Source organism: Chiloscyllium plagiosum, unplaced genomic scaffold, assembly GCF_037043375.1.
Source record: "Chiloscyllium plagiosum isolate Xiang-an unplaced genomic scaffold, Cpla_swu_hap1 HiC_scaffold_9, whole genome shotgun sequence".
Taxonomy (NCBI): Eukaryota; Metazoa; Chordata; class Chondrichthyes; order Orectolobiformes; family Hemiscylliidae; genus Chiloscyllium; species Chiloscyllium plagiosum.
In genome coordinates this window covers 22,725,180-22,752,843 of record NW_028270147.1, presented here as the reverse complement: position 1 = coordinate 22,752,843, position 27,664 = coordinate 22,725,180, and the positions used below count along the sequence as shown (strand labels likewise).

Below are 27,664 nucleotides of genomic sequence, written 5' to 3'. Positions count from 1 at the left end.
GTACAGGTGATTCAGCGGTTAGCACCGCTACCTCACAGTGCCAAGGACCCCGGTTCAATTACATTCTCGAGCAACTGACTGTTTGAATTTGCACAATCTGCGTGGAACCCTTCCGGGTGCTCTGGTTTCCACCTACAGTCCAAAGATGCGCAGGTTAAGTGGATTGGCCATGCTAAATTGTCCATTGTGTCCAGGGATATGTAGGTAGGCAGATTAAGCATCGCATATGTAGGGCTACAGGGATATAGCAGAGGGGTGGGTCTAGGTGGGATCCTTTTCGGTCAGTGTGGACTTGATGGGTTGAATGGCCTGCTTCTTTAGAGGTTCTAAAACCCACCCAGTTCACTAATGCCTTTTAGAGAAGAGAGTCTGCCATTGGTTTTTGACTCCAGATCCATGGTAATATTACTCATTCTTACCAGTCCTTTGATATGGTGAGCCAACCACACTATTCAAGGGCAATAAATTATCTCTATCCCGTGAGAGAATAAAAATAAAGCAAAATTGAAGGTCAGAGTGCATTGATGTCCGATAAATCAGGCACCTAAGGCAAGGTGGAGTTGAACTGCTCTCTTTTTGTATGATTACATTACAGTATTAGATGACTGTGATACAACAGTCATTATAACCTGTTGATTCTGAATTGTGTCTGTGGTTTCAGTGCCTACACGTATACCGGTATGTGCACAGCTGGAAAAGTTGTCAATTTAAAATGTATGCTTTTGTGCAAACATTCCACACACACGCCTTCAAAATTGTGCTGTAACTAGGTAACTGTATAGTAAGTAGATTTGAGCCAATAAACTACTAAACTGTATTTAATTTAATAACTTACTGAACTTCTAACCTTGCAGTTGGACAATTATGACAATTAAATACTGTAATATTGCTATAATATTATTCACTATCATACCATTGACGATATTTGGTGTTGAAACCAAGGTACTAAAACAGTCAGGTTCAAACATAGTGAATTAATAATTAATTCATTCCTAGTGTACAGAGCTTCCAATAATGGAGCTTCTGCCTACTGTGGCTGTTTCTTGTACTAACATTTCCTTTATATGTCAACAGTAATCATTTCCATTTACACTGGGCTATCTACAAGGCACGCATCAGGGGTGTGCCGGAATGCTCTTCATCACTTCTCAAATGAGTTCAATTCCAACGACACTCAATCGGCAAAATTTCATCCAGGACAAAATAGACTATTTGACTGGGGGCCCATGCAACACCTTAAAACATATACTCTCTCTGCTACCGCTATCACAACCTCAATTTGAAATGGCATAGTTATAAGCTATAAACAAAAATGGAGATTGCTGGAAAAGCTCAGCAGGTCTTGCAGCATCTGTGGACAGAAATAAGAGTTAACATTTCAGGTCAAGTAACCCTTCCTCAGAACACAGTTATAAACTATGTTGTATTACATTAAAAATCAAATAAACCTGTTGGACTATAACCTGGTGTTGTGTGACGTCCACCCCAGTCCAACACTGGCACCTCCACATTATGTTGTCTTACAGCCATCTTTACTGTAACATCTTCAAGTTGCTCTGCAGCAAGTTCACCAAGGTCGCTTCAACAGCATCTTCCAAATGCCCACCCACCATCATCAAGGAGGACAAAAGCTGCAGATGCATTGGCATACTGCCACCTGCTCATATCCCTCCAAACCTCACACCATCCTGATTGTGAACAATACGATTATTCCTCCATTATGGCTGGGTCAAGAGTCCTGGAACTTTCTCCTTTAAGGAGGGAGTTTGTGTGCCTATTCAACACATTGACTGCCGCGGTTCGTGAAGGCAGTTCACCATCATCTTCTCCGTGGCAATTAGGGACAGACAATAACTGCTGGCCGAGCCTGTGACACTCATATCACATGCAAATCAGAACAGCAATGCTTGCTATCTTTTTAATCCTTAATTCTGTTGATGGTCCCACATCAGAGGTGGGGAACATTTTCATGTTGGAAGGCCACATTATGTTAGTTGTAATCTAATAAGGCCACATCCAAGAAACCTCAATTATATATTCTTCAAAATTCACATAATTTTGTAAAGTCTACTATGTACTAACTAAAAAAAAGCTAATTCTAAAGTTAACTAACCTTTTAATGACGTTGTTGTGACTGCTTTTTGTAGGAAAGTATTTGAATATTTGGTTGCAGCATGGAGGTCTGCAGTTTTAGCTGATCCTCTAGATGGGTATCAGTCATTTGTGACCTTAAAGGCAACTTGATTTTGGTTAAGTAGGAGAATGTAGATTCGCAGCAATAAGTGGTTGAAAAGCAAGAAAGCATTTGTCGTGCATGTTGCCGAAGGCATGGGTATTCTATTGCATTTTTCCATATTTCAATCGGATCTTTCTTAGCGTCAAATAAGGACTTTAATTGTGGCGGTCAGTCTGTGAGGATTATTTCCTTGAATTTTCTTTTACTCTCTGGTATTTTAAATACATTCATTTTAAGATTAAAATAAAAATAATAAAGGATGAAAAAAATTAATAAAAAAATAAAAGATTTGTTCTGCAAAATTTGGATTAATTCAAAAGGCCACACACAATGGCTGAGAAGGCTGCATGTGGCCTTAAGGCCACAGGTTCCCCACCCCTGTCCCTCACCATGAAAGGTTAAAACTGACTTTTTACTTCAGAGTTCTGCGGAGAACTTTCATCATTTTCTCTTTTTAAACAAAGTTCCAGCTCTCTATTTTTAGTTGTGAGGAACTGTAGCTCTGATGTATTTGAGCTTTGTAAGTCTGCTCATCATCAATATTATCTTTTATTTTCTGTCACTGCACTCGACATCATTGTTAGCCTTTGCCCTTTTGTTTGTCTCTTGTGTTTTTGCCAAGACCTTCTACAGCTGTATCTTTTTTCCCTGCACCTGCTTCCAGCAGTGACTCACGCCAATAGATTCCAGCTAACATTTCACCCTTTGTCTTCTCAGAGACAGTCATGATGATCGGTACCTTTGTGATATCGAATACTCCTCTGACTACTGCTTCCAGCATTTCATGTAATCAACCCCCTTTCATCATTTGCCACCACTCGTAAGCATTCTCCACTAAATCAGCATCATAACCATTCCACATAGCCCTGCAACATAGCTGATGCCACTGAAACATTTAAAGCTGCAAGACCATGAAATTCAAACAAATCTTGAATGGCAGCCGTTCTCTCCCGGGGGAAACCCAGTAATATTTGGAAATTAGTGTACTGGTCAGACTGGAGTTCTATTTTGAAGTATACAAGATTGGTCAGACAAGTGTATCTCATAGAATCATAGTTTTACAGGACAAAAGCTATTTGAACCACTGCATCAGTACCTGCTCCTGAAAGAGCTACCCAGCTAGTCCCATTCCCCAGCCTGATTTCCATAACCCTCTAACTTTCTCATTTTCAACTTCTACTTTTACTGCTTTTTATTCCTTTTAGGATATATTTTCTTGTCAGTTTTTTTTCTGAATTTCTCTCTGCTAACCTCACCCTTCTCTGGACTGTCCCCATGCCCCCCATACCCCCACCACCTGCCATATTCACACTTCCTGATCTTGTATAATCTTCCCTTTGTCATCAGCTCCTAGGCAGGTGGGTCGATAAAAGTTCAACCTTGTTAGGACGCTTAGCTTTTCTTTCTGTACTGTTTCTCCAACCACACTGTTTCTCAAATGCACAAATTTCCTGAGCAACACCTTTTACCTGATGGTATGAAGCCAAACACTAGGGACATGTTCTAACTAGTGACAGTATTCACTGAGGAGAGGAACATGATGAATCTTGAGGTTAGAGGTGGAAGTTTGAACAGTCTGGATCACGTTGACATAAGTAGGGAAGATGTGTTGGGTAGGCTGGAGGTTATTAAGGTGGACAAATCTCCAGGACCGGATGGGATCTATCCCAGGTTGCTGAGGGAGGTGAGAGAGGAAATAGCTGGGGCCCTGACAGATATCTTTGTGGCATCCTTAAATACACGTGAGGTGCCGGAGGACTGGAGGATTGCTCATGTTGTCCCCCTGTACAAGACGGGTAGTAGGGATATTCCGGGTAACTACAGACCAGTGTGCCTGACGTTGGTGGTGGGAAAGTTGCTGGAGAGGGTACTGAGGGATAGGATCTATTAATATTTAGGAAAGAATGGGCTTATCAGTGATAGGCAACATGGTTTTGTGCGGGGGAGATCGTGCCTTACCAACTTAATAGGGTTTTTTGTGGAAGTGACCAAGTTGATAGATGAAGGAAGGGCTGTTGCTGTCATATACATGAACTTTAGTAAGGCATTTGATAAGGTTCCCCATGGTAGACTAAGGAGAAAGTGAAGTCACATGGTGTGCAGGGTGTTCTAGCTAGGTGGATAAAGAACTGGTTGAGCAGCAGGAGACAGAGAGTAGTAGTTGAAGGGAGTTTCTCATAATGGAGAAAGGTGACCAGTGGTGTTCCACAGGGGTCAGTGTTGGGGCCATTGTTTGTAATATACATAAATGATATGGAAGAGGGCACTGTTGGTATGATCAGCAAGTTTGAAGATGACACGAAGATTGGTGGAGTAGCAGAAAGTATAAGGGTATGTCAAAGAATACAGGAGGGTGTAGATAGACTGGAGAGTTGGGCGGAAAAGTGGCAGATGGATTTCAATTCAGACAATGTGAGGTGATGCATTTAGGCAAGTCTAATTCTAGAGCGAATTATACAATGAATGGAAGAGCCTTGGGAAAAGTTGATGGGCAGAGAGATCTGGGAGTGCAGGTCCATTGTACCCTGAAGCTTGCTGCACAGGTGTTAGAGTGGTCAAAAAGTATATAGTATGCTTGCCTTCATTGGACAGGGTATTGAGTATAAGAGCTGGCAGGTCATGTTAAAATTGTACAGGACTTTGGTTTGGCCACATTTGGAATACTGTGTACAGTTCTGGTCGCCACATTACCAAAAGGATGTGGACGCTTTGGAGAGGGTGCAGAGAAGGTTTACGAGGATGTTGTCTGGTATGGAAGGTGCTAGCTACGAAGAGAGGTTGAGTAGACTAGGTTTGTTTTCATTAGAAAAAAGGAGATTATGGGGGGACCTGATTGAGGTTTACAAAATCATGAAGGGTATAGACAGGGTGAATACAGACAAGCTTTTTCCCAGGGTGAAAGAGTCCATAACGAGAGGTCATACTTTCAAGGTGAGGTGTGGAAAATTTAAGGGGGACACATGCGGCAAGTACTTCACACAGAGGGTGGTGGGCATTTGGAATGCGTTGCCAGCAGAGGTGGTAGAGGCAGGCACGGTAGCTTCATTTAAAATGCGTCTGGACAACTGCATAAGTAGGTGGGGAGCACAGGGATATAGATGCTTAGGAATTGACCAATAGGTTTAAACAGTACATTTGGATCGGCTCAGTCTTGGAGGGCCGAAGGGCCTGTTCCTGGACTGTAAATTGTCTTTGTTCTTTGTTCTAAACTCAGCCAGTGATACAAACAGGATGGTCCTAATAGAAAGATTCTATCAACCTGCTCCTACCCCCTCTATTAACTTCCTCCTGACTTTGACTCCATCCTTTTCACCTTGTCCATTTTGTATTTACCTTCCGCCATCCCCTTCCATGACTCTAGTGATGAATTCTGATGACCAAGGAAAGAGCAGTAGTCATGATCAAATTGAATGGTATAGCAGTCTCAATGGGCTAAATGGCCTACTTCTGCTCATGCATCTTGTAGTCTTACAGTATAGAGGTTTACAAAATTATGAGGGGCATGGATAGGATAAATAGACCAAGTCTTTTCCCTGGGGTCGGGGAGTCCAGAACTAGAGGGCATAGGTTTAGGGTGAGAGGGGAAAGATATAAAAGAGACCTAAGGGGCAACTTTTTCACACAGAGGGTGGTACGTGTATGGAATGAGCTACCAGAGGAAGTGGTGGAGGCTGATACAATTGCAACATTTAAGAGGCATTTGGATGGGTATATGAATAGGAAGGGTTTGGGGGGATATGGACTGGGTGCTGGCAGGTGGGACTAGATTGGGTTGGGATATCTTGTCGGCATTGACAGGTTGGATCGAAGGGTCTGTTTCCATGCTGTACATTTCTATGAATCTATGGCTCTACCGTTCCCTATTTGATCTCTTGACCCTGTTTCAGTATTCAGTAAGATCTGAGAAAGGGTCACTGAACTGAAACTTTAACTCGGATTTCTCTCCACAGATGCTGCCAGACCTGCTGAGCTCTTCCAGTAATTTCCAGTAAGTTCAGTGATTTCCAGAATCCACAGTTCTTTTGGTTTTTACTCAGTAAAATCATGGCTGATCGACAAACTAACTCCATGCCCTCACCTTTGTTCCTTATCCCTTAAGTGTATCCAAATAACATGTATTTCTCTCTGCACCAATGCTGCCAGAACTCCTGAGTTTCTACAGCACATTCTGTTTTTATTTTAGATCTCCAGAATCCAGGGTACTTTGCTTTTATTTTGTAATATAATTCTTGAGAGGTCTGACTCTAATTTTTAGACTAGAGTCCTTGTCCTAGATTCTGCAAACAGTGAAGATAAACTATGTACCTTATCTGTTCCTCTTAGTATCCTGAAAATATTGATCAAATCACCCCTTAACCTTCTAAATTTCACACAATATTCACACAATATAACCAGTAATCACTGTTTGAAACCCAGTTTCAATCTGGTATATCTACACTACACTCTTTTCAAGGTGTGGTGCCCAGAACTGAACCACAGATCTCCATCAGGGATTTGGATCAGACTTGATTCCTTGAGATATGAAGGGCAGCCTTGTTTTGTACTTGACAATGAAATTTCAATGAACTCTGTATCTGGATCCTCCAAGTCTCTTTGGACTCTGCTCTTTCTAATTTTTCATTATCTAGCTGGAATCTGGTCTCCCCTTTTTAGATGCAAGCCTTACCTTTGACGACACTGAAGTCTGTTTGGCAGAGCCATTTCACTTCATTTATTAATATTTCTTTATAATGTTCTGCTAACATCCACATTGCTTATCATGACAGCTAGCATTGTGTCATCAGCACATTTGGGTGTATGTTTTCTATCATATTATTTAAATTAGTCATGAACACCGGTGTTCCATAAGCCCTCAGACCATCCTTCAACCCGGATTCTTGTCCTGGTTTCTCCCAAACCCTAGCTTCTCCCAAAATTACTCCCCTGTATTTGAATGATGTCCCTGCCATTAAGGTTTGGGTTGAGGATTACCAGATCCACCATGAAATTTTAAAATTAAAGTAGTCCCCTGGTTATTAAAGCCATCATTGTGGAAGGGAAATCCCTCAACAGAGATGGCTTCGACCAGGCCCTGACTGGTGAAAAGTTGAAAGGTATTCCCAGGGCCAGGCAAGGAGCACTAACAACCCTCCCTACCCATCTCCCAGAGCTTTCTGGACCTGGCACTGGCTGACACTTAGTACCTGTTGACCAACGGACTCAGCAGTGTCTTCCAATGCCTGGAAAATGCCCTTCAAAAGTCTAAAACTAGCCTCTAAGTGGGGAATTAATTGATTTCATTGCACACCACCTCTGTCAATTCCTGAGATGGCCCACTTTGGGGGAATAGCTTGGAGATGGTACAGTGCCCAGGAATATTCGTACCAACAAACTTGTCACTATTTCGCTGGTCCCACTGCTTCCCAAACAGTCCCTTCAGGGTGAGGAAAATTCAATGCTATGACAGAGACACCAAGCAATAGACAGACAGACAGATAGACAACAGGCACAGAGGCACACATACTCACACACAGGCACAGGCACAGAGATGCACACACACAAGCACGGACTTGCACACACAGGCACAGAGGTGCACACACAAGCCTGCAAGTGAAGGTCACTAGAGAAATATTCTGAATTTATCAATTTTATAATCGAGTGTCTGTAATTGTGGGCTCCAGTTGCTGTTATCAGTTGACCTACAGGCTCAGTGTAGAGGGGCCTCCCTGGAATGTTCATCCATTACACTTTATGTAAAGTGGTTGGCAGCATCCTGAGTCTCTGAATAACATGATATAAAAGAACAAGTACTTTCCTATATTATCTATTGCCCTTGCTTTGTGGGATGAATGGAATATTTCTGATAGTAGTAGATAGTCGGGAGACACTACAGAGAATACATTCTGAAAAACATTGACCTGGAGCGTTCACACAGCTCAGCTAATGCTAAAACAGTGCTGAGACAAGCAGATTGGCTAAATTAAAAAATGCTAACCTCGAGGCGTTGTGAGGCAATTTATTTGGAAATTGATTAAAATGAATCAACTGCTGTGTCACCGCTCATTAGTTTTAATTACATTCGATTGATCATTTTCTCTCAAATGCAGTGCCCAATATGCATGTGTATAAAGGACCTTGCTGATCCTCAACTGAACTGTGAAAGGGGAGGTACGCAGAGCAAATCAGTGATTAATCTCACTGTAAGGGTAGTGGACAGAGAGGATCTCGCTCACTGCTCAAAATATTCCACATTTCAATAGCCAACTGCAGTAGCTTTACTTCCCCAGGGGATCAAAAAGGTTCAATAAAGACGTAACGCCACACATAGGTGTCAGTTAGCTGCATAGCTGCTCTGCAATGCAAAGAGGCCCTCACAGCATGGGCACAATTCCCACACTGGCTTAGGTTACCGTGAAGGACTCTCCTTCTCACTCTCGCCCCTCATCTGAGGTGTGGGGACCCTCAGGTTAAACCACCACCAGTCAAATCTCTCTAATGAGACAGCACAGCCCTATGGCTTTGTAAGACTATGGCGACTTTATCTTTAAGAACCACATGCTAAAGAAATATTAATTTTGCCTGAATCAAAGTTGGGCCGACAGTCGAACTGAAGATTTAGTGACACTGAAAAACTACACAGGTGTTCGGAACTATATGCCAAGTTGGCCAAGGTATGGCACAAATCCAGAAGATTAAACATATTGTCTCTGTTTCTCCTCCCTTTCCCGTGGGTCTCTTGCTGATGAGAGAAACTATTGAGGAAATTCAGCCTCCTGATAGGTTTGATGGAATACGCTGTAAAGGGGGTCAGGTTATCTTGAAGACGAATACAAAGCAAACTGTGTGTCAGTCTGAAACATGTTATAAAGGAGGCAGAGACTGCATTTTTTAAAAACATACTACAAACAAAAGCTTTCACAATTCACCTCTGAACTCTCTCGCATCCAGAATCCAACAACCCACTTGGGAAGAACTTATCTCTTATTTATTTTAAAATCAGACACAATGTGATACACACCTCTGGGTTCAGTGGGACTTGAACCTTCATCTCCTGACCCAAAGGTAGGAACATTACCACTGCACCACAAGACACTCAGACTGAAACTGTTGTTGTGCAAAAGACACCTTGCATTAATAGACAAGAGGAGAATTCACAGTAAATATTTTGACTTTCAGATGTCAACTTCTCTCTGCTGTCAGAATTGTGGGATAATCTGTTTAAAATAACCAGGCAACTCCTCAGCTGGAATAAAGGGATTTGAGAAGAGTGGAGTCAGCATTTGTATGGTAGCCCTACTTTTCCCAGAATACTGACATGATTGAACTATTTGGCTGCAACGCAATGCTGAATCTACACTCTGGCTTGGGACTAAGATTAATCTCAATGATCAGAGCCTGCCTCTCTCCAGAGAGGAAAATGCTTATTAAAGGTTTTTCTCTGCACTTGGCAAGAGTCCGACCAGATTTTATTGCCTGTCTCCCTGTTGCTGATCGACAATTTCTTCTTGCCACCTTGTTGAAGCTACAGAGCAATAGCATGATAACAGACAGGCTGTTATGAAAGTGTAAAAGTATACTGTACCTTTAAGAAAGTCAAAAGCTAACAGAAATACCTGACAGCTCCAAGTGTTCTGAACAAAATACAATGTAATCTTTTGGTCCTGCAGCTAGAGTAGCTGTTTGCCAGGAGACAAAGACAAATTCAAATTGGGCCAATCAGTTTAAATTATACCCCAAAAAATACCAGATTCCAATCAAGTTTGAATTTAGCATATTGATAATAATAAAAGCCAATGACACAATCCAATGCTTTGAGATATAAGACCAGGAAAACTTGAACAGTAGAGACAGAACTGCCAAGCCGCCAGCTTCTGCAGACTGCCCTTAACACAGCTCTCTTAAAGGTACATTTATCTATCAATGACCTATGAAAGAGAAATCCTTGTGCCACTCCACTGGTCACAGGCCTCCAGTCTGAAAATCAACCCTCCACCACCACCTCTGTCTACCTTTGAGCCAGTTCTGTATCCAAATGGCTAGTTCTCGCTGTATTTCATGAGATCTAACCTTGCTCACCAGTCTTCCATGGGGAACCTTGTCGAATGTCTTACTGAAGTCCATATAGATCACATCTACCGCCCTGCCCTCCTCAACCCTCTTTGTTACTTCTTCAAAAAACTCAATCAGGTTTGTGAGACATGATTTCCCACGCACAAAGCCTTGTTGACTATCCCTAATCAGTCCTTGCCTTTCCAAATACATGTACATCCTGTCCCTCAGGATTCCCTCCAACAACTTGCCCACCTCCGATGTCAGCATCACTGGTCTATAGTTCCCTGGCTTATCCTTACCACCCTTCTTAAACAGTGGCACCACATTAGCCAACCTCCAGTCTTCTGGCACCTCACCTGTGACTATCGATGATACAAATATCTCAGTAAGAAGCCCAGCAATCACTTCTCTAGTTTCCCACAGAGTTCTCGGGTACACCTGATCAGGTCCTGGGGATTTATCCACTTTTACCCACTTCAAGACATCCAGCATTTCCTCCTCTGTAATATAGACATTTTGCAAGAAGTCACCATCTATTTACCTATATTCTATATCTTCCATATCCTTTTCCACAGTAAATACTGATGCAAAATACTCATTTAGTATCTCTCCCATTTTCTGCAGCTCCACACAAAGGCCGCCTTGCTGATCTTTGTGGGGCCCTTTTCTCTCCTTAGTAATCCTTTTGTCCTTAATGTATTTGTAAAAAGCCTTTGGATTCTCCTTAACTCTATTTAAGAGTTATTTCATGTCCCCTTTTTGCCCTCCTGATTTCCCTCTTAAGTATATTCCTACTGCCTTTATACTCTTCTAAGGATTCACTCGATCTATCCTGTCTATACCTTACATATGCTTCCTTCTTTTTCTTAACCAAACCCACAATTTATTTAGTCACCAGCATTCCCTATACCTAACTGCCTTTCCTTTCACCCTAACTGGAATATACTTTCTCTGGATTCTCGTTATCTCATTTCTGAAGGCTTCCCATTTTCCAGCCGTCCCTTTACCTGCGAACATCTGCACTCAATCAGCTTTTGAAAGTTTTTGCCTAATACCATCAAGATTGGCCTTTTTCCAATTTAGAACTTCAACTTTTAGGTCTGGTCCATCCTTTTCCATCACTATTTTAAATCTAGTAGAATTATGGTAGCTGGCCCCAAAGTGCTCCCCCACTGACACCTCAGTCACCTAAGAGTAGGTCAGGTTTTGCACCTTCTCTCGTGGGTACATCCACATACTGAATCAGAAAATTTTCTTGTACACACTTAACAAATTCCTCTCCATCTAAACCCTTAATACTATGGCAGTCCCAGTCTATGTTTGGAAAGTTAAAATCCCCTACCATAACCACCTTATTATTCTTACAGATAGCGGAGATCTCCTTATAAGTTTGTTTCTCAATTTCCCTCTGACTATTAGGGGATCTATAATACAATCCCAATAAGGTGATTATCCCTTTCTTATTTCTCAGTTCCACCCAAATAACTTCCCTGGATGTATTTCCAGGAATATCCTCCCTCAGCACAGCTCTAATGCTATCCCTTATCAAAAATGCCACTTCCCCTCCTCTCTTGCCTCCCTTTCTATCTTTCCTGTAGCATTTTTATCCTGGAACATTAAGCTGCCAGTCCTGCCCATCCCTGAGCCACGTTTCTGTAATTGCTATGATATCCCAGTCCCCTGTTCCTAACTATGCCCTGAGTTCATCTGACTTCCCTGTTAGGCCTCTTGCATTGAAATACATGCAGTTTAATGTATTTGTCCTACCTTGTCCCTGCCTGCCCTGACTGTTTGACTCACTTCTGTTCTCAACTGTACCAGCCTCAGATTGATCTCTTTCCTCACTATCTCCCTGGGTCTCTCCTCTACTCTCCTCTCCTCTCCCCCCACCTTACTAGTTTAAATGCTCCTGAGCAGCTCGAGCAAACCTCCCTGCCAGTATATTAGTTCCCTGCTAATTTAAATGCAAACTGTCCTTCTTGTACATGTCACTTCTACCCCAAAAGAGATTCCAATGATCCAAAAATGTGAATCCTTCTCCCATACACCAGCTCTTCAGCCATGCATTCATCTGCTCTATCCTCCTATTCCTGTCCTCACTAGCTCGTAGCACCAGGAGTAATCCAGATATTACTACTCTCGAGGACCTCCTTTTTAAATTCCTGCCTAACTATCTGTAATCACCCTTCAGAATCTCAACCTTTTCCATTCCTATATCGTTGGTTCCAATGTGGACAATAACCTCTTGCTGGCCCCTCTCCCCCGTGAGAACATTCTGCACCCTCTCCGAGACATCCTTGATCCTGGCACCAGGGAAGCAACACACCATTCTGCTTTTTCGCTGCTGGCCACAGAAACATCTGTCTCTACCTCGAATTAGATGGCCCCCAAATACAATTGATCTCTTGGAAGCCGACGTACCCCTCGTTGCATTAGAGCCAGTTTCAATACCAGAAACTTAGCTGTTCGTGCTACGTTTCCTTGAGAATCCATCACCCCTTACATTTTCCAAAACAGCATACTTGTATGAAATGGGTATAGCCACAGAAGGCTCCTACACTAGCTGCCTACCTCTCTTACCTTTCCTGGAGTTAACCCAGCTATGTGATTGTATCTGAGACTTTCCCCCCTTCCTATAACTGCCATCCATCACATACTGTTGCTGTAGCAAATTCGTCATTGCTTCTAACTGTCTCTCCAACCGATCAATTCGATCTGATAAGATTCGCATCCAACAGCATTTATGGCGGATATAATCCGTAGTAACCCTTAAATTTTCTTTAAACTCCCACATCTGACAAGAAGCACATATCACTCTACTAAAGGCCATTTTTACTCCTTCACAATTTACAGACCCAGAAAATAACACCGTCTTATTCCTCTACAAAACACTGCCCCAGGTTAAATTAATAGTTATGGCTTATATTTTAAGTTTAATCAAGAGACATACCTCAAAAAGCATATAATCAAGAAAGAACCCACTCTACTCATTACTTCTGTAGGTCCCATTTAAAAACAATACACTTATCTGCTTTTGTGCTTTGAACTTCACCCAAACAGTTCCTCCAAGATCAGTTGTGAATTTCACTGTTTGCTAAATTTCCCAGAGGCACTCCGATGTCCAGCGATACATGAATTCAAACAGCAAAGACAGTAACCGTGCAGGTTCACTGCTGTGTCATTTTCTTTCTCTCTCTCTTCTGCACTGACCTCACCATGTGCTTCCTTTGTCTGTTTTTCTCCCTTTTAAAACTGCTGTTTTTTTGACTTTTTTTCTCCAAAGTTCTAAAACAACGCAACAGCATATAAAACAGTAATTGCTGCACCTGGAATTCGAGGAAATCACCTCCAGCACCTAAAATACCTCAATAAAGGAGCAACTGGTACAGCCAGAAATTTTTCCTGTCCTCCATCTTGGATTACCCAGAATCCCCCTCGAGTGGTGCTGGAAAAGCACAGCAGGTCAGGCAGCATCTGAGGAACAGGAAAACGTCAATTTCCTTACCGGCAGTGCTTTTCCAGCACCACTCTAATCTTGATTCACAGGTTTCATCCAACCCTCACACATTTATGTTTACCACTGCTGTAAACCTCACACCTGTACATCACAGTTCCATTCTGACAGGCCCATCAGAAGTACAGACACACTTGCTGCCCTTTTGCTGAATAAGGTGGCCCATTAATAGATGGCAGTAACAGTAACAGCAAAACAGCAGGGAACTGACAAGGTTCCATGTGCTGCCTCTCACACAGGAAATGGCACAGACCCCCATAATTGGAGAAGTTGTCACTTTTCACCTGAACTGTCTCCGTCCATCACACTAACCAGGATGGTGTCATCCAAAGTTTGTCCCTCCTCGAAGACCTCCAGCAGTTTCTCCCATTGAAAGTCTGCAGCTTTCCACCAATGGTGCTACACTCACAGGATTGCACTGCACTGGAGCACTGAGACAGCCAATGGCATGAAGGAGATGAACAAGAGTGAGTTCTGAGTTCTGTTTTTATTAACTGTTGTGGAAGATGTTGGTTTGGAATTATTGCCTTTATTTCAGGATTTTCAAGGAGGCACAGTGATTGTCGGTAACAAAAGGATGGTAAGGTGAGGAATTTGGTGCAATGGGAACATTCAGGGGAACCAGAATCTGATATATTTACAGGCTGTGAATGTGCTGGCTTCTTCCTCCTCCTAAAGCTGCTGGTAAAATCCTGGATCCTAGTCCTGTACTCTCCTGATGACAAAACATAACATATTGCCAGGTTCTTTTTTTGTACAATCCCTACAGTATGAAAGCAGGCCATTCAGCCCATCAAGTCTGCACCAACCCTCTGAAGTCCATCCCACCACTGTCCCCAGCCTGGCCCTGAACGCTGCATTTCCCATGGCTAACCTACTGAGCTTACACATCCCTGGACACTATGGGCAATTTAGCATGGCCAGTTCACCTTGGACACACACTCCAGCGAGGTCCATTAGCCAGGTATAGAATAGGTAAGCATATAATCAAGCAACCCCCCACTGATTTGATACGGTGGCCATGAATAACTGGCTGTTGCATCAATATCACTGCCCAGAATAAGCAGGCAGTTTGCAACATATTCTGGGTGGGAGTATGCACCAGCTGCATGTTGAGTGAGTGGTCTCCCTTGTGGCTCCAGTATATTTTCCTATCGAGACATGGAGCTCATAAAGCCATGTGTGCGTGCATTAGATGGCTTTTTGCATCATTGGGAAGCCTAGTATCAAGGCAAAATGCAGGATTCTCATGCATCTCTGTTTAGAAAGAAGACAATGCAGTTCCTGCTCCTGTGATACCCAGAACTCCTTAACTCCCAAGTCCAGATGCAAGGCTATCTACACTATGTGGCAATGCCATCTATTCTAGCTGACATAGGAATGGTGGGCCAGGACCATTTTTCCAGCCACTGGCAGTGCCATCCTTGCCCTGCTCTGGGTTGCTAGTGAAATGTTAATGCTGCAACACACTGGTGGTTGCCTTAAGGGTTGAGTTTGAAGAAGTCTCAATAATGAGAAGAAGCAATATGGTGGATGGAAAGACATTTTTGTCCATTGGTAGAGACGTCAATAACCAAAGGAGTGTAGATTTAAGGGGAGAGATAGAAGCTTAAGACGAAAGTTGAGATTTTTCCATTCAGAGTTTGGAACTTAATGCTTGAAAGAGTACTTTATTCGGAAACTCTTAAGCAGCACTTGAAACTTTTAAGCAGCAATTGATGTAACCTGCATTGCCATAGTTTCCAGGGCTATGGGCCAAAAGCTGGAAAATAGAATTGGTGTAGTCAGATCTTTGTTGACCAGAGTGGACATGATAGACCGAATGGTCTCTTCCTGTGCCGTAAATGTCTATAAGCCCAAGTGCTCTGAGGACCTATCTCGGTCTGCTGCAGAAAACCTTTTCTCCCTTCCCTTCCTCTCTCTATAAACAGCTTGTCTCCTCTGCTACATCCGCTCCATCTCCCACTGAAGCTGCAGCCCATGGGGAACTGCAGCTATTATTCCCATGGCTGGGAGCACGTGTTGTGTTTTGGGGCCTTTCAGAAGCACAGTGCTCCTTCTGAACATCCAGTTCCACTCTCTCTAGACTGAAAGAACATCCCTCAGCAGTACTTCAGCTAACTCTGCAACAGCAAGCAGATAGTCAAAAGCACTTCACATTTATGGTGATGACTTTAGACTGTGGTGGTTAAGGGGTGGTCCCTCATGCTTCTCCTATATAGGGAAGGAGAAGTTAACAGGGGAGGTGAGGTTCAATATGGCAGCTTGGGTGCCAAAAATCAACATTTCACACTGACTGACATCAAGAGCTGTCCATCCTTTATACTTCCAAGACAAGCACACATAGGTGATTATAATCTGCCACAGTGAAGTGTGGCACTCACACAATTTTTTACATTTGACTGGTTTCCCATGGTGCCAAAAACATTGGCACTATGGAGCTGAACTTTGCTGGTGTCTGCAGAAATACTGCATGAGTGGCTGAAACCTATTGAAAAAATATACATAGCTCCACTGATTAGATGGAGAACAAGCACATTTGCTAAGTGTAACACAAGAAACCACAGGTTTCCATTGAATAAATCCAATACAGACTCATGGAGCCAACCACACACACACTCAATACCGCAGCTGCATTAGTACAGTAAGTGAGTACACTGGCCCCCAGAATCATCAAATCATGACCTTTTAAAACAACTGCTGTGGTATTTTGCGCTACTGCGCCTCCCCCATCCCAGCTGCTCGTGTTGTTTACATATCGTAAAGCTATATCCCAGCCTTCGTCATATGGTGTGCTTCATTTTCACAAGTTCATTAACTCTTAGACGCTCCTAGAAAGTTTAAGGAAATTCCCATCTCCTGGGATGACTCATTTATCAGCTTGCCCACGGTCATTAAGAACATCAACAAATCTAGGGTAATCAAACTAAATCAAGAATTAAATATTTAAGACAATTTTTCACATCTGTTCACCCCATCATTCAATATTGTTGCTTTTTATTCTCCAGCCTTTCCTTATTTCAGCAGGTCAGTTGTAATGTTATCACTTTTGAAGGTGAAGGTGGTGGGTTCAGCCAATACCTTAGTGCAGGACTATTTGAAAAAAGAGAGAAGATCTCCCAGTGGCCTGGCCAATATTTATCCTTCATCACCAACACAGATGAAAGGTCGTTAACTCTGTTTCGCTCTCCAAAGATTCTTCCTGATCTGCTGAGAATTGCTAGCATCGATTTCAATCATTAAGGCAGACTGACTAACTGGTCATTACCACATTGATGATTGAGGGACTTTGCTGTTTACAAACTGATTCCCACAATTCCTAGGGGCAGCACGATGGGCACAGTGGTTAGCACTGCTGCCTCACAGCATCAGGGCCTCGGGTTTGATTCCAGCCTCAGGCGACTGTCTGTGTGGAGTTTGCACATTCTCCCCATGTCTGCATGGGTTTCCTCCGGGTGCTCCAGTTTCCTCCCACTGTCAAAAGATGTGCAAATTAGTTGAATTGGCCATGCTAAATTGCCCATAGTGTTAGGTGCATTAGTCAGAGGGAAGTGGGTCTGAGTGGGTTACTCTTCATAGGGTCAGTGTGGTATGGACTTGTTGGGCCAAATGTCCTGTTTCCATACTGTAGGGAATCTAATCTTAACAAAAATCTAATCTACATTGCAGCTCTAACTCTAATTCAATGGTTGAAACATGCTTTGAAATGGTGTGAAAAGCACAATAGAAATTAAAGTCTTTCATGTCTATGATTTTTTTAGAGAAGATGGCTTTAAAGTATACTAAGCTGAAAATAAAGGCATGGAGCACCTTGCCTTCTCTGCTTCGTGCATTCTATTGCAATCTATGTTTTAAGGGCTGAAAGACAAAGCATGAGAAAAGGGCAAGGCAAGGCAGACATCTAAGTAGGTGTAAAGTGAGTGTGCAAGAAGAGAGCAAATGAGAAGTCCTGAGTCGCACCCAAATCCAACCTGAGATGAGTACCTGGTGTTGTTTACAGAGTATCCTAGCAGCAACACTGCAAGAAAATGTGCTAGTGTACTCCAGAGTGGATTGGGGATGTGCCATTAGCGATGTGGCAGCAAAGTAGCTCTGTGGTTAGCACTGCTGCCTCACAGTGCCAGGGACCCAAGTTCAAATCCAATCTTGGGTCACTGTCTGTGGGGTGTTCTGTGTGTCTGCATAGGCTTCCTCTGGTTTCCTCCCACACTCCAAAGATGTGCAGGTTAGGGTGGATTGGCCATGCTAAATTGCCCATTGTGCAGGAATGTGCAGGCTAGGTAGATTAGCCAAGGGAAATGCAGGGTTACAGGAATAAGGTTGGGGGATGGGTCTGGGTGGATTGCTCTTTAGAGGAGTCAATGGACCGAACAGTCTGCTTCCACGCTATAGCGATTCTATGGAGATAGTGAGGCTGGTACTGTAAGATGCCAATATCCATTTGTGGGGTACATGGGCAGTTGCTGCGCATGGAGGATGCCCTGAGATATTGTGATTGCTGTTCAAAATGGAGATCCAAATGAGCAAGCAATAAGCTGGAATCACCAAGTACACCAGCTCAGACTTTCAAGTCAGGAATTGTCACCATGTAGTTTCTATCTGGTGAAAGAAAAAATGGGAATCTACCCATTAAAGAGGCTACATTCAGTAATAATGATTTGGAGATGCCGGTGTTGGATTGGGGTGTACAAAGTTAAAAAATCACACAACACCAAGTTATAGTCCAACTAGCTTTCCACCTAGTGAAGGAGCAACGCTCCGAAAGCTAGTGTGCTTCCAATTAAACCTGTTGGACTATAACCTGGTGTTGTGTGATTTTTAACTTCAGTAATAATGGAATACTAATATATGTAATGGATATAATTAGCCCCCTCTTCACATATTAGTGAGATTCTTGTCTTGTTTTTTCTTGATGTTGAGAATTTCATTTCTCTCCATCTCAACCTAATATCTCACTGACTCATCAATACTCATGACGCACAAGGGCTGGGAAGTTCAGCCCAAAAATTCTAAAGCTAGCACTGATCAGTATTCGACAACAATGTATTGTAGTTGGTGGTGCCATGCAACTTAGTAAAGTGTTTCATAACAGCATTACCAAATAGCATTTGACTCCAAACCACCCAAGGAGACGCTAGTGCAGGCGACTAAACTTGTGGCCAAAGGGGTGGTTTTAAGGAGCAACTTAAAAGGAGGACAAAATAAAGTGATTGAGAGGCTAAAGTGAGATAACACCTTAATTTAGCACCTAGACACTAGCAACAGCAACTGCCATTGGTATAGCACCTTTAATATAGTAAAAAGTTCTAATACACTCGACAGGAGTGGTTAATGAACACAAGAATTAGAAGCAGGGAGAGGCTATTCAGCACCATCAGAGTGCTCCATTATTTAATGAGATCATGGCTGACTGTGGCCTCAACTCCACTTTCACGTCTTCCCTCCATAACCCTCAACTCCCTTGTTATCAAACAAAATGTGACATGAGCCACATAAAGATGTTATAGTTCTGCTGATAGTGCCCAGGCGGCTGAAGCAGTGGTGGTGTGAAAAATATTGCAATATACAAAGGGCCAGAATTGGAAGGTGCAGAGATCTTGGAAGATTGTACAGCCAGAGAATTTTTCTGATGTAGCAAGGAACAAGGCAAGAGTGGGATTGAAAAAGAAGAATTTATGGAATTTTAAGTTGAGGTTTTGCTGGATTTGTTGTCCAGTGCAGGTCAGTGATCTTAGGGTAATGGGACATGAAAACACAAGTAGTGCTTGGAGCAACAGAGTTAATGTTTATAGTATGAATAGTGTCATCTGTACCATATAGAGTGCTTCTCATATACTATATTACAGCAAATCATCTTAGTTAAATAAAACTGTTTCTGTTAAAGAGACAGGGTCAACATTTTGAGTTGCCTTCAAGCGATGCTGTAAGTGGTGTAACTTTTCACATGTGACAATAAAACTAATTCAATTCATGCAAATTCAGATCCAATAACTGCTTGGTTACTGTATATAACAAAAATTAGAAATCAGTCATCTGTTAAAAGCCCAGTTTAATACTTCATTCACTGAAAGGTAACATTTTCAAGGAGTTTTAAAATGAGACTAAACTGTTGTAAGAGTGGAATTTCTCAATTCAATAAAGAGTCTGGAATTTAAGTCTCATGAGAACCATGAAACCATTGTAAATTGTCAGGAAAAACCCATCTGGTTCACTAACGTCCTTCAGGGAGGTAAATCTGCCATGCTTACCCGGGGTCTGACCTACGTATGACTGCAGATCCATAGCAGAGTGGTTGGCTCTCAACTGCCCTCTGGATAATTAGGGATGGGCAATAAACACTGGCCTAGCCAGAGACGCCCACATCCCATGAATGAATAAAATAAAAATCAGTTGATTTCTACTGATTGCAGAGTGGTGAAGGGATGGGGTCCCTCAATAGCACAGTCTCTAGATAAATGTGGAATGACTGCAACTCCTGAACATCCATGTTACTCTGCACATGTGCAGCCTTTGGAAGTTGCTGTCAGCTTCAATGAATGAATGACAGCATATACTGTGAGTTTTGCCATCGTTACCACTATAAAATCTGGGCCTGCAATTTTATTTGAGATGGTGAAAGTCTTAACTGAAACTAAAATCTAACCTGTTATATATTTGGAATTCATTTTCCTTATTTTCTGTTTACTCTCCCAATGGAGGCCCTCGCTAACATCCCAGATCTCAGTCAATGTTTCTGCTAACTTGCCTTAGAAATTTTTATCCCAACTTTTATTTTTTTCCTATGTCTTCAACTTTAGACTCTTGTCTTTCGGAGGTGCCAGAATAACTTTACACCAAAACTTGCTTTATGTATTAACAGATAAACAAATTCACTTTATAGTAATAAAGCAAGCAAACACAAGAAGCACTACAATATGGACATTTACAGAGGTTAAGTTCAACAAGTTTGATTGTAATGAAAACAATGGATCATTTACATCTGTTGTCATACAGTCATAGAGTCATAGAGATGTACAGCATGGAAACAGACCCTTCGGTCCAACTTGTCCATGTCGACCAGATATCCCAACCCAATCTAGTCCCACCTGCCAGCACCCGGCCCATATTCCTCCAAACCCTTCCTATTCACATACCCATCAAGATGCCTTTTAAATGTTGCAATTGTACCAGCCTCCACCACTCCCTCTGGCAGCTCATTCCATACACGTACCACCCTCTGTGTGAAATGTTGCCCCTTAGGTCTCTTTTCTATATTTCCCCTCTCACCCTAAACCTATGCCCTCTAGTTCTGGATTCCCCAACCCCAGGGAAAACACTTTGTCTATTTATCCTATCCATGCCCCTCATAATTTTATAAACCTCTATAAGGACACCCCTCAGTCTCTGATGCTCCAAGGATAACAGCCCTAGCCTACTCAACCTCTCCCTATAGCTCAAATCCTCCAACCCTGGCAACATCCTTGTAAATCTTTTCTGAACCCTTTCAAGTTTCACAACATCTTTCTGATAGGAAGGAGACCAGAATTGCACACAATATTCCAACAGTGGCCTAACCAATGTCCTGTACAGCCACAACATGATCTCCCAACTCCTGTACTCAATACTCTAACCGATAAAGGAAAGCATACCAAACGCCGCCTTCACTATCCTATCTACCTGCAACTCCACTTTCAAGGAGCTATGAACCCGCACTCCAAGGTCTCTTTGTTCAGCAACACTCCCTAGGACCTTACCATTAAGTGTATAAGTCCTGCTAAGATTTGTTTTCCAAAAAGGTAGCATCTCGCATTTATCTAAGTTAAAATCCATCTGCCACTGTTGTCATTAATTTTCAGACAGTGGCTTTCACCTTCACCCAATGACAGCACAAGCCTTGTCCAACGCTCTTCCTTCAAGCTTTCTGACGGATACAAGTTACTTTGAAGGTGCTAATGAGCAAAAGACTGACTGATGAATACTTCTAAGCTACCAGGTGGATTTAAATAACCGTCTATTCAAGTCAAAAAAGAACTGCCAATCAATTACATACCTCGACAAATTACCCTGTAATTGCAAATTACAAAATGTACAAATTTTTCCTCTCCACTAAACACTGATAGTTTTTGGAGAAACAGGTAATTATTGCAATAGAATACCAGAGGCAATTTTCTCAGTGTAGTGGGTTTTTAAAGCCTTTATGCTAACAACAATGAAGGAATTTAATGAAACACTAAATCTCAGGTAGATTCTGGTATTTTTAATATAAATTAATATACAGTGACTGCAACATCCCAGAATCTTAACTTCCATCAGAAATTCTGTTGTAATCCTTCATTCTAACAAAAAAAGCCCTCAGAATAAAGTGATCAGAGATTGTTACAGCTAACGACCAATTCTATAATCAACACAGACATCAAAGCACAGCAACCATTTACATCTACAGAAATAATCTAGCCATTAATTATGATATCGAGTATCAGTTGAGTTGGAGTCAGCTACAATCTGTAATTTAATCTCTGGTTTCAAATGCTTTTCGCAAAGTACAAGCCTGGCTCGTCTGTTTATGTAATCTTTCAATACTTTGATCATTTTTAAGCCATGTAATGCATTAAAACCACAGATACTTACTTTTCTTGGTAAGGTACGATTGGACTAAATTCTACAATGACAAGAAGCTAAGATTTCCTTTTGTGTGCTAATTATAGAAACACCATTGATGTGTTTATAAGGAAAAGACTATTCATTTTGCTATAAATAGCAAACAAAGAAAATTGTCTCCCCTCTGTGTGATCATTAGTTTGTACATGATAACAACCCAATGAAATGTTATGAACACAAGGTAAAAGTCAGAGTCAAATTTAGGTATTTTCTGAGGTAAAAAAATCAAACCATGAATTTTGTTTTGTGTGGCTAGAAATTTTGCTGCAGTCGTAGGCATTTCACCCGAAGAGCACTCCCCGTTCCAATGGGGAGATTGAGGGAGCATGGGACTTTGGTCCTTGGACTGTATTGTGCACAAACATATGTGGGTTTCTACTGCTGTGTCTTCCTCATAACAATCTCCAGGTAAGTGATTCAGTCATATCATAGGGTTGAGGAGGATGAAGGGCTACATCTCAGAGTGAGATTAGAGGTGGGGAAATAATGTCATGGGTGGCTGCAATGTTATCATGAATGGGGAGAGAATCTTGGGGTGTGATTAGATGGGGCAGGGTAAGGTTAGGGGTTGGGACCAGGTCTAGGGAGAAATTGCTGGAAAATCGACGTTTTGGGCAAAAGCTCCTCGGATGCTGCCTTACCTCGGATGCTTTTCCAGCACCACACTCTTGACTCCAATCTCCAGCATCTGCAGTACTCACTTTTACCTAAGTTGAGATTGGACAGGAGTTGCTTGGAAGTCACTGTCAGGACTGAGGTCAAAGATCTCACAATTAGGACTAGTGATGATTAAATGCATGCTAACTTGCTTCTCACTCCATGCTGCCTAGTGTTGGTGTTGTAGGGAACAGTAGTGTCCATACAGTCTACTTCAGATGTAAGACGAAGTTAAAGGGTACAAAACTAGACATGTTAACTGCCTACTGTCTGTTTCTGACAGGGGTACAGGACACTTCTGTTTGGCCTTTACCAAAATGGTGTCTTGTGCATCCTGCACCAGAATATGCACCCAGTGAAGACATCATTTTGGTCACCACTGAGTCAGGTTTTGAATCCATGAAATAAGAACAGAAATTGCTGCAAATACTCAATTATCAGTATGTACTTGAAAATCAGAGACATATTCATGTAGCCCTTTGTCAGAATCAAATATGTCCTGAACAAAAGAGTGATAAGACAAGGCAAGAATTCTCCAAGAAACAAAAAATGTCTATTTATAATAAGCTGCATTTACTGGGAATGCCGCCACTTGGTGGTGGAGTGCTCAGTCATGTGTAGTCAATGTCCCTTTCCTGCAAAGCAACAAAATGAGAGCTGCCAGGAACCTCATCTGTGTTTTCAGTTTAAGGTTAACATTATCTTCTCAAGTCTGCATCCGGGTCTGTGTTTCCAGGGCCACCCAGAACAACTGATCCCTCTGCCCATCCAACTGGGCCACCCACAGTGGCTCCAGTCAAATGGTATCGAAACAGACCGTTTGGTCCAATCCACGGGTGGCATGCTGGCTCAGTGGTTAGCACTGCTGCCTCATAGCGCCAGGATCCCAGGTTGGATTCCAGCCTCGGGCAACTGTCTGTGTGGGTTTCCTCTGGGTGCTTCGGTTTCCTCTCACAATCCAAAGCTGTGCAGGTCAGGTAAATTGGCCATGCTGAATTGCACATAGTGTTAGGTGCAATAGTCAAAGGGAAATGGATCTAGGTGGATTACTCTTCGGAGGGTTGGTGTGGACTGTCTGGGCCGAAGGGTCTGTTTCCACACTGTAGGGAATCTAGTCCGTGCTGACCAGACATTCCAATCTGACCCAATTTGTTAGCATTTGGTCCATGTCCCTCTAAACACTTCCTATTCGTATACCCAGCCAGATGCCTTTTAAATGTGGTAATTGTACCAGCCTCCACCACTTCCTCTGGCAGCTCATGCCATACGCACACCACCTTTGCATGAAAAAGTCACATCTCAGATCTTTTTTAAATATTTCACCTCTTACCTTAAACCTACGCCCTCTAGTTTTGGACTCCCTAACCCTGGGAAAAAGACCTTGGCTACTCTCCCTATCCATGCCACTCATGACTTTATAAAACTCTATTAGGTCACCCCTTAGCCCCCAGTGCTCCAAGGAATACATCCCCAGCCTATTCAGTCTCTCCCTATAGCTCAACCCCTTCAGTCCGTGCAGTATCCTTGTCAGTCTTTTCTGTACCCTCTCAAGTTTAACAACATCCATCCCATAGAAGGATGATTAGAATTGTGCGCAGTATTCCAAAATTGGCCTCACCAGTATCCTGTACAGCCACAACATGACATCCCAACTTCTATGTGACAAACAAGTGACTGTCCATCGCCAGCACTTGCACTGTGCCAGCACACATTTCCTCTACCATGGCCAATGATAGAGGTGGTGGACAGCTGATCAGCTGGGGAAGGCAAGTTCCACTTGTCCCCCAGCCTATCTGACACTTCCAGTTTACCTGACACCCTCCAACACCCCCATTCTCCTCAGATCCCTCTTCCACCTCCATTCCCCCATCCCACTCACAGCCCCCAGTCCCCATGCTCACTTCCCATGAATAATAGAAACACCCAGTCTTATTTCACTTAGAGGTGACTAACTTTAGTTAGTACTAATAGCAGAAATGGTAGTCAGATTCCTGTTGCTGTAGATTGCCTTCATATTAATGAGCTTTGAGAAGATTTGTAGCTCAGGTTGAGGTTCTGAATGTAGGTTTGCTTGCTGAGCTGAAAGGTTCGTTTTCAGAAGTTTTGTCACCATACAAGGTAACATCATCAGTGAGCCTCTGGATGAAGCACTGGTGGTATGGCCCGCTTTTTATTTATGTGTTTAGGGTTCCTTGGGCTGGTGACATCATTTCCTGTGTGATGTCATTTCCAGTGGTGACCCCATTTCCTATTATTTTTCTAGTTCTACAGGAGCTACGAAGAGCAGAGAAAAATCACATACAGTGTATTCAAAAAGAACGGGTACCCAATGAACATATCCACCGATGTCTCTGCAACAAACCCAAACAGGCAGACAAAACATATCCTGAAATCCTAGCCACTCTCCTCTATAGCAAAGACATCTCGGAAATGACTGCTGGACTACTCAGACCTCTTGGCATCATAGTAGCCCACAAACCCACCAACACACTAAAACAGCAGCTAATGAACTTGAAAGACCCTATTCAGACAACGAGCAAAACTAATGTCATCTACAAAATTTCTTGCAAGAACTGTAACAAACACCACATTGGATAAACAGGCAGAAAAGTAGCCACCAGGACACATGAACATCAACTAGCCACAAAAAGAGATGACCCACTCTTACTAGTATCCTTACATACGGATGAGGAAGGACACCACTTTGACTGAGACAACACATCCATCCTAGTATAAGCCAAACAGAGACACATGCAAGAATTCCTAGAAGCATGGCATTCCAACTGGAACTCTATCAACAACCACAATGACTTGGATCCCATTTACCATCCCCTGAGAAAAAGAACAGGAAATGACAATAGCCTAGGAAATAGTATCACCAACCCAAGGAAACCTAAACATGTAAATAGAAAGCAGGCCATACCACCAGTGCTTCACCTGGAGGCTCATTGATGATGTTGCCTAGGATGGTGACAAAATGTTTGAAAACAAACGTTCCAGCTCAGCGAGCAAACCTACATCCATTGTCTTCATATGATATATCGAACTTCTATCCTTGAATTAGTCTTCTCGGAGGTCTGTTCCTTTCAAGAGGATTCTGGGTAATCCAAGATGGAGGACAGGAAAAATTTCTGGCTGTAACAGCTGCTCCTTTTTTTGAGGTATTTTAGGTGCTGGAGGTGATTTCCTTGAATTCCAGGAGCAGCAATTACTGTTTTATATGCTGTTGCATTGTTTTGGAACTTTGGGGAAAAAAAGTCAAAACAACAGCAGTTTTAAAAGGGAGAACAACAGACAAAGGAAGCACATGGTGAGGACAGTGCAGGAGAGATAGAGATAGAGAGAGAACCTGCACAGTTTCTGCCTTTGCTGTTTTGAATTTATGTATCGCTGAACACCGGAGTGTGCCTGGGAAAATTAACAAACAGTGAAATTCACAACTAATCTTGGAGGAACTGTTTGGGCGAAGTTCACAACACAGAATCAGATAAGTTAATTGTTGTTTTAAGTGTGTCCAACAGAAAGGCTGCAGTAGTGATTAGAGTGGGTTCTTTCTTGATTATATGTTTTTAGAGATATGTCTCTTGATTAAACTTAAAATATAAGCCATAACTATTAATTTAACCTGGGGCAGTGTTTTGTAGAGGAAGAAGACGGTGTTATTTTCTGGGTCTGTAGATTGTAAAAGAGCAAAAATGGCCTTTAGTAGAGTGATATGTGCTTCTTGTCGGATGTGGGAGTTTAAAGAGAGTTTAAGGGTTACTACGGATTATATCTGCCATAAATGCTGTTGGATGCGAATCTTATCAGATCGAATGGATCAGTTGGAGAGACAGTTAGAAGCAATGAGGAATTTGCTACAGCAACAGTATGTGATGGATGGCAGTTATAGGAAGGGGGTAATCAGTCTCAGATACAGTCACATAAATGGGTTAACGCCAGGAAAGGTAAGAGAGGTAGGCAGCATGTGCAGGAGTCATTTGTGGATATACCCATTTCAAACAGATATGCTGTTTTGGAAAATGTAGGGGGTGATGGATTCTCCGGGGAAAGTTGCACAAACAGCCAAGTTTCTGGTATTGAGACTGGCTCAAATGCAACAAGGGATATGTTGGCTTCCAAGAGATCAATTGTGTTAGTCCGAGGTACAAACAGAAGTTTCTGTGGCCGGCAGCGAAAAAGCAGAATGATATGATGCTTCCCTGGTGCCAGGATCAAGGATGTCTCAGAGAGGTACAGAATGTTCTCGTGGGGGAGAGGGACCAGCAAGAGGTCATTGTCCACATTGGAACCAACGACATAGGAATGAGATTCTGAAGGGAGATTACAAAGAGTTAGGCAGAAATTTAAAAAGAAGGTCCTCGAGAGTAGTAATATCTGGATTACTCCTGGTGCTACGAGCTAGTGAGGGCAGGAATACGAGGACAGAGCAGATGAATGCATGGCTGAAGAGCTGGTGTATGGGAGAAGGGTTCACATTTTTGGATCATTGGAATCTGTTTTGGGATAGAAGTGACCTGTACAAGAAAAAGGATTGCATCTAAATTGGAAGGGGACTAATATACTGGCAGGGAGGTTTGCTCGGGAAG

General features: G+C 42.5%; 1 protein-coding gene across 2 annotated transcripts in view; it reads right to left on the bottom strand.

Annotated features, from left to right (window-relative positions):
* The window catches only part of LOC122554191 (very-long-chain enoyl-CoA reductase-like), a 94,842-nt gene that overhangs the window by 53,392 nt on the left and 13,786 nt on the right, over positions 1–27,664 (bottom strand). Inside the window, exon 1 of one of the 2 annotated variants that reach the window (XM_087990474.1) lies at positions 9,234–9,278. The exons of the other annotated variant lie outside the window; for it this stretch is intronic. Coding sequence (XP_087846600.1) covers positions 9,234–9,263 — 30 coding nt within the window. The 5' untranslated portion in view covers positions 9,264–9,278. Of the gene's footprint in view, positions 1–9,233; positions 9,279–27,664 lie in introns of those variants that run through there. 2 annotated transcript variants of the gene reach the window in all.